This window comes from Leptopilina boulardi, unplaced genomic scaffold (assembly GCF_019393585.1).
Source record: "Leptopilina boulardi isolate dan_hultmark-lab unplaced genomic scaffold, ZJU_Lbou_2.1 LbouV2_310, whole genome shotgun sequence".
NCBI classification, from domain to species: domain Eukaryota; kingdom Metazoa; phylum Arthropoda; class Insecta; order Hymenoptera; family Figitidae; genus Leptopilina; species Leptopilina boulardi.
This window is the reverse complement of record NW_026137875.1, coordinates 592150-604370: the sequence shown is the minus strand read 5'-3', so window position 1 is coordinate 604370 and position 12221 is coordinate 592150. Positions and strand designations below refer to the sequence as shown.

Below are 12221 nucleotides of genomic sequence, written 5' to 3'. Positions count from 1 at the left end.
ATTAGAATTTATTCATCAAATTTCATATTTCTCTGAATATTTTAAAATTCTAACGTAGTCGATTATAAGAAGTATGAAATACTTAATTTATTCTCTAAATTTCCCATTAATCTGAATACGCTTCTGATAATATGACGCAATAGAGACATTTCATATAAACAACTTTTTTTTTGTTCCTTGGTAATTTTATAGAAAATTTTAATCTTATAATCTAAGATGGTGACGTAACATAACCTCAAACTAAAAAATGATTTTTAACTGTATTTTTAACACAAACAAAAATATAAAACAAAAAATTATTATAATCAATTTTAAAAGATTTACAATTGACTTAATATTATTTTTTTTTTTAAATTGCATAAAAAGATGTTCCGAAATTGTTTGAAATCAATTTTTTTTTGCTTTAAAAACAATTTTTTAGTTTAAAAGTTATATTATGGTTATCACTCTCCTTAAAATATAATGATTATGGATTGATTTGTGATTTTGTGCATTAGTCTACAATATATGATGAGAAATCACTGTTATTGGCAAAAAATGAAATTTTATTTTTGAATCTAAATCCGTTTTTAAAATAAAAAAAAGAAAGGTTAAAAATTAACCCCTTCGCAGTCCAGTTAAAAATCGCTGGTGGGCCTAAAATGGTCCGAAAAAAAAGTTTCCAAAAAAATATGACTTCATCATATTTAAGGTTTTTGTGGTCGCTGAATTCGAATTTGAGGTCAGTTTTTCAACATTCAAAATGGCGGATCCAATATGGCGGACAAATTTTAAAAAAATCAAACCAATTTGCCTGAAATTTGTTACTCGGGGGTTTTTGGGGTCGCTAAATTCAAATTTGAGGTCAGTTTTTCAAAATTCAAAATGGCGGATCCAATATGGTGGACAAATTTTTAAAAAATCAAACCGATTTGCCTGAAATTTGTTACTCAGGGGTTTTTGTGGTCGCTGAATTCGAATTTGAGGTCAGTTTTTCAAAATTAAAAATGGCGGATCCAATATGGCGGACAAATTTAAAAAAAAATTTTTTTTAAATTTGTCCGCCATATTGGATCCGCTTTTTTGAATTTCAAAAAACCGACCTCAAATTCGAATTCAGCGATCCCAAAAACCCCCGAGTAACAAATTTCAGACAAATCGGATTGATTTTTTAAAAATTTATCCGCCATATTGGATCCGCCATTTTGAATTTTGAAAAACTGACCTCAAATTCGAATTCAGCGACTACGAAAACCCCCGAGTAACAATTTGTGGTCAAAACGCATTAATTTTTAAATTATCCGCCATATTGGATCCGCCATTTTGAATTTTGAAAAACCGACCTCAGATTCGTAATCAGAGACCCCGAAAACCCCTGAGCAACGAGTTTCATGTAAATCTGATAAATTTTAAGTTTTAATGGTCGCCATTTTGGGTCCGCCATTTTGTTTTTTTGAAATCTGACTTCAAATTTGGATTCAGCGACCCCAAAAACCCCCGAGTAACAAATTTCAGGCGAATCAAATTAAATTTAGTATTATTTTTTTGCGATGGCCATATATGGCCACTTGCACAAAGGTGGCACGACTTTTTCTGGCCACATATGGGCCCTGGACTGTCAAGGGGTTAACTATCATTTTCGTAATCAGCGCATCAAAATAGGTTAGTATACCAAATTTTATTAAAATCGGCGGGGGACATTTTCGAAACTTCATCCAAAAATATAATAATTATAATGTCACAAAGTTTTTCTTCCCCTCCTCCCCAATTTCATCGTTATTTAAAAAAAAAAAATTTATAACAAAAAAAAATAAATTAAATGTCTTTTACGGCATTTCAATGGAGTGCTAAATAGCCGAGTTAATGATTTAAATTAAATAATAATTAGACAAATAATCATTAATCTTTCATCTTTATAACATTTAATGACCATTTTTGTGTCGCCTGACTGGCCAAGGTGGGGATATACCACTTCTCATCATAGGACGAAACTAATAATAATTTCCAACGCGAAGTATATAAAAGAATTTGTTAGACTAAAACTGTCATTAGTTTTCTGTTGAAGTAAAGTCCTACATCAAGTCCCAGTGGGACAATATTATTATTGTCGTTACTTATACATTATTTATTTTGAGACATGTTCCAGTCAATTTATTTGTAAGTGTTTTCATTTTCAAACTTTTTCATCTTATTTTCACATAAAGTTTAATAATTAATTTTTCAAAATTTTGTATGTGAATGATTCTCCGCGTAGCGCACAACTTAATGTCCCTCGTATTTTTTAAAAAATCAATTGCACATATTGCAATAAATCCAATGGGAAAAACTAATTTCTATGTTTACAAACAAAAGCCCATAGTCGTTTTTAATTAAAAGTTTAGAATTTTACTTAAAAAGCTGTTTTAAGGTGCCAAAACGTCATCCCCAGTACCACTTTTATTTAAAAAAATGTTATTTTTAGTAAAATACAGTAATCAATATAAAAACCATTGATAGTTTTGTATTGTTTATGTTAGTAGAATTGTGAAAAAAACCATTTGTGAAAAAAATTTTTTTTGGATCATTCCATTTTATTTCACCTAGAGTCGTTGCGGCCTATTTTTAGAAAAATTTGGTATTTTGTATTAATGACTTTTAATATCCGTACAATTCATTTTTGACAATTATTTTATGAAATTTTTTTTTTTATTTACGTTGAAATTTAGTTTTTAAGTTGAGTTGAACGGAAAATAGGTTAGTTTGACAGCTTTGGAAATTTTATAAAAAAGAACAGAAATAATTCAGTTAGTAAATTTTTTTTCATTGATATTTGTTTGAAATAGTTTAATTTATCAATGTTAATTCATAATTGTGTAAAAAAAGCCAAAATACTAAGTGAAAATTAATATTCAAACTTACCTGTAAAATGTCAAAATTAGTCACATTTTATTTATATTTTCCAAGAAAGTTTATAAATATTATAAAATTTATTACTACCTAACAAAAAGTACTTTCCATGTACTTTCACATGATATGTTGGCTTTTTATTTTTATAATATAGAAATATGTGAAATTTTACCTTGAATGTTGAACTTTACAGGATTTTATCTGATTTTGAACACTTAAATCTTCGCAGGTGATTAATGAAAAAATCCCATTTTGGTTTTAAAATTTAAGTTAAATCTTCTTTATTCATCTTATCAAAATTTGGTGATAGAGAACGAGCTATTTTTTATTTTTATTCACTTTAAAAAATTCACCGTAAAATACGAATTTGAAGGTTAAAAAACAAGTATTTTTATAAATAAAATTCATACAAATAAATCTATACTGAGAAAACCAACTTCAGTTTTATAAAAATACTTGTTTTTTAACCTTCAAATTCGTATTTTAAGGTGGATTTTTCAAAGTGAATAAAAATAAAAAGTAGCTCGTTCTCCATCACCAAATTTTGATTAGATGAATAAAGAAGATTTAACTTAAATTTTAAAACCAAAATGGGACTTTTTCATTAATCGCCTGCGAAGATATAAGTGTTCAAAATCAGATAAAATCCTGTGAAGTTCAACATTCAAGGTAAAATTTCACATATTTCTATATTATAAAAATAAACAGCCAACATATCATGTGAAAGTACATGGAAAGTACTTATTGTTAGGTAGTAATAAATTTTATAATTTTTATAAACTTTCTTGGAAAATATAAATAAAATGTGACTAATTTTGACATTTTACTGGTAAGTTTGAATATTAATTTTCACGTAGTATTTTAACCTTTTTTACACAATTATCAATTAACATTGGTAAATTAGACTATTTTCAACAAATATCAATGAAAAAAAATTTAATAACTAAATTATTTCTGTTCTTTTTTATAAAATTTCCAAAGCTGTCAAACTAACCTATTTTCCGTGCAACTCAACTTAAAAACTAAATTTCAACGTAAATAAAAAAAATTTCATACAATAATTGTCAAAAATGAATTGTACGGATATTCAATGTCATTAATACGAAATATCAAATTATTCTAAAAATAGGCCGCAACGACTATAGGTGAAATAAAATGGAATGACCTTTTTTTTTTTTATTTTTTTGGTGTTAATTATTGTCCCTCGTTTTTGCGTCATGGTCTGGTCTTTTTATAAAATAGCATTTTTTTACATAAAAATAAAATCGAATCTTCACTCACCATTAGTTAAAAGCAACAATAAGCTCTCCTAAGTGAATTACTAAGAGAGAAACTGCTTTCAGAATTAATATTTCTCAATAAAATTAATAATTATTTATATTTTATGTCAACTGAAGTGTAGTAGTATTAGTTCAGTGAATATAAATAACATGCATATGAAACAGATTGAAAATTGTTAATAAATTGTTGAAAAAATCAGTTTTTCTTGTGCGTCATGGTAAGGCTTTTTCTCTATTGAACGGCGTGTATCACTCGAGTGTCTATAAGTGCACATAAAATGTGAAGCAAACAAATTTGTTTTAAACATTGAACTTTAGATAAGTAATAATTACATAAATGTCCATAAATTACCACATAAATTTCAATAAATTACCGCATAAATTTCCATACATTGCCTCGAAAATTTCTGTAAATTACCGAAATCAATATTTTTAATTGTCGTTCGCGCTATATATATTTTTGTGAACTACCCCAAAAATTTCTATAAACATTTTAAATCAAATTTCAACTATTTTATAGAATTCAAAAAGCAAAAAAAAAATTTTTTTTAATTTTTTTAAGAAATTAAAAAATTATAAACAATTTGTCCGGCCCACCATGGATATTTATTTCTTGACACTTTATCTTCAAAAATACATATTGATATTTATCATTTCGATAAAAAAAAATTTTTAAAGTTTCAGTCACCAAATCGTGCGCTACGCGGAGAATCACTCATGTAGGGTCAGTTGGGGTAAATGGGGACAAGAGGTTTTGTAGCTTAATTTACAGTTTCAAAATTAAGTTCAGTGTCAATATTTTAACCTCAGGTCATCTGCAAGAGGTTTTGAGTATTGCCAAGCTTTTATCTTGACAATTGGCAGCAAGATAAAAAGAGTTATCGCTCAATGCATAAAAACTTGAAAATCAAAGTCAAACTGTTTCAGTATTTTGTCTCGCATTTCAAAGAAAACAGACTTAAAAATCATACCAAATTTTTTTCTTATTCCTTATGACTCCCATAACAGAAATTTATTTGAATTTTTGTTTTTTGTTAATTTGGTTAATAATGACAAAAATCAAAAATTCAAATAGATTTCTGTTATGGGAGTCATAAGGAATAAGAAAAAAATTTGGTATAATTTTTAAGTCTGTTTTCTTTGAAATGCGAGACAAAATACTGAAATAAAAAAAAATAAAAAAATAAATAAATTTCAATTGGTTCAACTATTATATATCTACTACAAATTTTTTTTTCAAGTTTATTCATCCCTTAGTACAGTAATATACAGGGTGATTTTTATGTTCCGGACCCCCAAAATATCTTGAAAGGAAATAGTTTTTGAGAAAAATGTTGTATACAAAAGTTGTCAGGTTGAAAAAAATCTATTAAATTGAATAATTAAAAAACGGGCCCAGGGCCTTATGTGGGCCCTACAGACAAAAAAGTAAATTTTTTAAATGGAACCAAGTATTTTCAAACTCAGATTCTTGTAGCCAGTGATTTCCTCTTTTCAGACATGTGGTAACTTGTGGGCCCAAAGTTAAATTTGGGCCCAAAATTCGATTTTTTGTGGTTTTAAAGGTGATTTTTGTGTAACTTAGTTCCAAGGGGTTTTCGGGGTCCCTGATTACGAATATCAAGTCAGTTTTTAAAAATTTTCAATAACGGACCCAAAATGACTAATTAAAAATGAAAAAAATTAAGGGAAATTATGAAACTCCATATTTTAGACTTATTTAGCCTTCTAATTTTAATTAAATGTTACTTTTATTGCTTTTAAATTAGTATCATAAACATTGGGGTAAAAAATTAGATTTTTATACAAATTTTAAATTTATGGGCTTATAAGGCCCAAAATTCGTTTTTTTGTGATTTTAAAGGTGATTTTAGTGTGAATTAGTTCTAAGGGGTTTTTGGGGTCCCTGATTACGAATCTGAAATCAGTTTTTAAAAATTTTTAATAACGGACCCAGAATGACTGATTAAATATGAAAAAAATGAAGGAAAATAATGAAACTTCTTATTTTAGACTTATTTAGCCTTCTAATTGTTAATTCAATTTTACTTTTATTGCTTTTAATTTAGTATCATAAACCTTGGGGTAAAAAATTAGATTTTTACCAATTTTAATATTTAGGGGCTTATAAGGCCCAAAATTAGATTTTCAGTAGTTTTAAAAGTTATTTTGTGTGACTTATTTCCAAGGGTTTTCGGGGTCCCAAATTATGAATCTGACATCGATTTTTAATAATTCAAAACAGCGGACCAAAAATGACATAGAAATTAATAAAATTAAGGAAAATTATAAAACTTTTTATTTTAGACTTATTTAGCCTTCTAATTGTTAATTCAATGTTACTTTTATTGTTTTTAATTTAGTATCATAAACTTTAAGGGAAAAAAAATTGATAGATTCTTACTAATATTAATGTTTAGGGGCTTATAAGGCTGAAAATTCTGTTTTTAGTTGTTTTAAAACTCATTTTTAATCAACAAAATTCGATTTTTTGTGGTTTTAAAGGGGATTTTAGTGTAAATTAGTTCTAAGGGGTTTTTGGGTTCCCTGATTACGTTTTAAATTCATTTTAGTGTAACTTAGTTCCGATGGGTTTTCGAGCTTCTTGATTACGAATCTAAAATCAGTTTTTAAAAATTCAAAATAGCAGACCCAAAATGACTGATTAAAAATAAAAAAAATTAAGGAAAATTATGAAATTTATTATTTTAGACCTATTTAGCATTTTCTTGTTAACTTAATGTTACTTTTACACAGCTCTAAGTTTACTATCCTTTGGGGGCAAAAAGGAAGATTGGTTTATTTTTCAAATTTAAATTTTGGGGGCTTATGGGTTCCAAAATTGGATCTTCTGTGGTTTTAAGAGTCATTTTAGTTTAAGGAAACTTTCTGCTTTAGAATTGAAAAAAGACACGTTTTAAAACTTTTATTGTAAGGAAAGTATTAAATAAAATGCCAAAATTTTTTGGACATTGTTGCAAATTACATAGAGAAAATTAAAAAAAAAAATTTCAGTGTTTTTCATTTTTAATCAGTCTTTTTGGTTCCACTTTTTTGATTTTTTAAAAACTGATGTCCGATTTTTAATCAGGGACTAAAAAGACCCCTTGGAAATAAGTCACACAAAATAACTTTTAAAACTACTGAAAATCTAATTTTGGGCTTTATAAGCCCCTAAATATTAAAATTGGTAAAAATCTAATTTTTTACCCCAAGGTTTATGATACTAAATTAAAAGCAATAAAAGTAAAATTGAATTAACAATTAGAAGGCTAAATAAGTCTAAAATAAGAAGTTTCATTATTTTCCTTCATTTTTTTCATATTTAATCAGTCATTCTGGGTCCGTTATTAAAAATTTTTAAAAACTGATTTCAGATTCGTAATCAAGGACCCCAAAAACCCCTTAGAACTAATTCACACTAAAATCACCTTTAAAATCACCAAAAAACGAATTTTGGGCCTTATAAGCCCATAAATTTAAAATTTGTATAAAAATCTAATTTTTTACCCCAATGTTTATGATACTAATTTAAAAGCAATAAAAGTAACATTTAATTAACAATTAGAAGGCTAAATAAGTCTAAAATATGGAGTTTCATAATTTCCCTTAATTTTTTTCATTTTTAATTAGTCATTTTGGGTCCGCTATTGAAAATTTTTAAAAACTGATTTCAGATTCGTAATCAGGGACCCCAAAAACCCCTTAGAACTAATTCACACTAAAATCACCTTTAAAATCACAAAAAAACGAATTTTGGGCCTTATAAGCCCATAAATTTAAAATTTGTATAAAAATCTAATTTTTTTCCCCAAGGTTTATGATACTAATTTAAAAGCAATAAAAGTAACATTTAATTAACAATTAGAAGGCTAAATAAGTCTAAAATATGGAGTTTCATAATTTCCCTTAATTTTTTTCATTTTTAATTAGTCATTTTGGGTCCGCTATTGAAAATTTTTAAAAACTGATTTCAGATTCGTAATCAGGGACCACGAAAACCCCTTGGAAACTAAGTCACACTAAAATCACTTTTAAAACCAAAGAAAATCTACTTTTGGGCCTTATAAGCCCCTAAATATTAAAATTTGAAAAAATCTATTGTTTATTTTACCCCTAGTTTTATGATACTAAATTAACAGCAATAAAAGTAACATTGAATTAACAATTAGCAGGCTAAGTAAGTCTAAAATAAGAAGTTTCATAATTTTCCTTAATTTTTTTCATTTTTAATTAGTCATTTTGGGTCCGTTATTGAAAATTTTTAAAAACTGACTTCATATTCGTAATCAGGGATCCCGAAAACCCCTTGGAACTAAGTTACACTAAAATCACCTTTAAAACCACAAAAAATCGAATTTTGGGCCCAAATTTAACTTTGGGCCCACAAGTTACCACATGTCTGAAAAGAGGAAATCACTGGCTACAAGAATCTGAGTTTGAAAATACTTGGTTCCATTTAAAAAATTTACTTTTTTGTCTGTAGGGCCCACATAAGGCCCTGGGCCCGTTTTTTAATTATTCAATTTAATAGATTTTTTTCAACCTGACAACTTTTGTATACAACATTTTTCTCAAAAACTATTTCCTTTCAAGATATTTTGGGGGTCCGGAACATAAAAATCACCCTGTATATACTTAAGGAAACTTTTTTCTTAAAACATTTTTAGAAACTATGCTGTCCTTATTTACCCCGAATTTTGTGAAATTTTCTAAATTTTGGGGTAAATGGGGACGTCAGTTTTATGCGTTTAAAGCTTATCTAAATTTTTTTCTGCTGCACAAAATTAATCCTGGGAATGTAAATAACAACTTAAAAAAATATAAACCCTAAATTTAAAAAAATATTTTCTAAATATAAAATTTATAACAATTTTATATTTCTTAAATATGACATTATAATCTTTTAAAACTTCATTTAATTTAATAATGATTAAAAAATAACAAATATTTTTTATACAAACATTGTTTATTAGTTACTTATAGTAATTTGAGAAATGCAATATTTTATCATTTTAGTGTTTTCTTCGGAAGTTTAGTCATTGTTAATTCATTCAAGATAATTGAAGACAAAACACCTACAGTCGAAAGAAATGTTAAGAATGATATTGCTGTTTGTAAAACCAAGGAATGTTATAATATAGGTAAGTTTCTTATTTAAAGTTTTATATTCAATTTTTTTGAAATGTTAACATTAGCAATTACAGTAGGGGAGACGGGGGTTACAAGCGCACTTTTTACTCTTTGTTGTGTAACTCATTTATTTTTGCTTTTTTTAAAAAGTTATTGTAAAGAAAACTTGTGGTAACATTTCATCTTTAATTTAAAAAAAAGAAAGTTGCAATATATTTAATACTTTTATTTCTATACCACTTTATTTGAAACTGTGCAACCCCGGATTGCTTGGCACAAGAGTGAAATTAATTAAATTATATGATTTAAAGTTTAAACAATATAAGACTTAACAAAATAAGTCTTGTACTGTAATTTTACAATAAAATTATTTTAAAAATTAGAAATTTTCATTTAAATTAAAAGCATTTTCTATGAAATCGTAAAATTATCAAAAAATATATGTATTTTTTGATAATTACGCTTAGAATATTTAAAAACCCATTATTCGGTTAAATTTTTTGAAAACGATTGTTATTGGTGCTTATTAATGTGTAAATTTCATATAATCAACTTCATTTAATCATTTTATTAATATTTAACCAAATTGTCAGATAACCACGCCACCTAATACCGAATGTACTTTTGAAATATTTATTAATTTTTTATAAAAACTTTTAATATAAATCAAAAAATTTATTTTTTCGCCATTGACATGAAAACACAGAAAATTAAAAGGCATTAAAATAAGCTGCAACGTTTCTTATTTTAATCCAATTTTGCTTATTTTAATACCAAAATGGATTAAAATAAGTAAAATTGGATTAAAGTAAGAAGCGTTGCAGCTTATTTTAATGCCTTTTAATTTTCTGTGAAAGTGTCTTTTTTTGTGCCTGTTTTGGGCAGATAAAGTAGCACTCTTTAAGGCAGTTGTTAACTTTTGCATAATTTTTGTTTTGCTTTTATTTTATTTCATATACTATTTCATATATATTATATATATATTATATATATATATATATATATATATACTAGAGGGACTACGCCCCCCTGCGCGCTTCGCGCGCCAACCCCCCTGTTTTAATCATTTTTTTTTAATTTTCCATTGATCTTATTTTTCCAAATGAACCACCTATTTCAAAGAATTATTATTACAAATTCATTGAAATCTGAATAAATATTACTAAAATTAAAACTATTAAATTTTAATTAATAAATTAATTAAATTAATAATAAATAAATAATTAAATAAATTAAAATCGACATTAAGAAATTATTTTTAAAAATAATTTCAATGAAATTGCCTAAAAACCAATAAATTATTAAAAAGTCTTGAAACGAACATAACCTTTAAATTCAAGTTATTTTTGGCGGGAACTCCACCTCCACTTGCGGCTATATTGAAAGTCTTGAAATTTACATAACCTTAAAATTTATGTCATTTTTGGCGGGAAATACAGAGAGAGATGAGGAAAGGGGGAAGGACTTACTGCTTTATTAGTGTTTTAGAATAAACGTACCCTCAAAATTTAGGTCATTTTTGGCGGAGTAGGGGAAATGAGTGGATGGAGGGGGGACTTGCGGCTATATTCAGAGCCTTGAAACGAACATAACCTCAAAATTTAGGAGGGGGGACTCCCCCCTCTCCTAGGTCAAGAATTCTTGAAACAGCGCTCGCACGTAGTAATTTTTAGGTTCGGATGATTACAATACTCGCTGTCTGTGCGACTTCGGTTCGACTTAGCTCGCCTTCGTCTCACCTACGTCGCACTAACGACAGCTCGTACTGAAAATTACATCCTCACCTAAAAAGTACTACTTTACGTGCTAGCCACATAATATACTATATTGTTTCTTAATAACATATGTAAAGAGCCAAAAACTGAATTATTTATTTTAATCTATACTCAAGAATAATTAATGAATATTAATGAAATTGTGTACAAATATACAGTTCATCAAGTACTTTAACTTGAATGAAGAGAAAAATTAATTTAACTTAACACTTTTGAATAAACTCAAGTGCGCCAAACAGCTCCAGTCTCCCCTACTTCTTTTTGCAGTGGATCATAAACAATATTTACACTAATTTTATTTTATAATTTTTATTATATATACAAAATTTGAATATAATTGAATGTTTTTTTAACAACATTTTGTGTTTTACAGCCGAATTAATTAAAAAAGGAATGAATGATACAGTAAATCCTTGTGAAGATTTTTATTCCTACCTGTGTGGATCATGGCAGACTAATTTTCCGACTCCGGAAAAGAAATTAAAATGGGATTTGGATGCAATAACTAACAAAAAAATATATACTGTTTTAAAAGGTAATGCTTTATATATATACCTATGAGAGATTCTTTTTCAATCGCCCCAGCCCAAAAAGTCAATGTTCTGGGATTGGCTTCATACTTTGGTAAATTGTTGTCCTATATGATAGTAATAAATCCTTAAAATATAAACTAATTAAAAAAATATTTGTAGAAAGTAGAGGGGGTTGAAGTTTTGACGTTAAGGGTAACATTGTCATTTTCAAATCCGTTTAACTATGACAAAAGTTAATGGATTTTAATTTATCTATAATGAATTTTATTGCATTTTTCACGTACTTTTCAAAAATGTATACGAAATTTAAAAAAAAAAAATTTTAACCCCTTTTTTTCAAAATCAACCCTTATTTTTCGATTTTCACCCCTTCGGGTATTTTTTTTTTTTTTTTTTTTTTATTTTCATTGGAAAGCTGAGGTTTTTTCCCATGAGCTATGTAAATATGAAAATGGGACAACAATAATTTTGTGAGTAACAGAATATTAAAGTAGGCGGTGCCGATAAGGGGTGTACCTGGAGATCATCTTTGAGGATTTAGATAGGCACCGCCTAATTTAATATTATGTTTCTCACAAAATTATTGTTGTCCCATTTTCATATTTACATAGCTCATGGGAAAAAACCTCAGCTTT

The 12221-nt window shown here is 27.1% G+C and overlaps 1 protein-coding gene across 14 annotated transcripts in view; it reads left to right on the top strand.

Moving 5' to 3' along the window:
* LOC127283719 (neprilysin-4-like) overlaps positions 1–12221 on the top strand; it is a 59023-nt gene that overhangs the window by 28476 nt on the left and 18326 nt on the right. Inside the window, exon 3 of one of the 14 annotated variants that reach the window (XM_051308755.1) lies at positions 11427–11588. The exons of the other annotated variants lie outside the window; for them this stretch is intronic. Coding sequence (XP_051164712.1) covers positions 11427–11588 — 162 coding nt within the window. The remainder of the gene's footprint in view (positions 1–11426; positions 11589–12221) is intronic. 14 annotated transcript variants of the gene reach the window in all.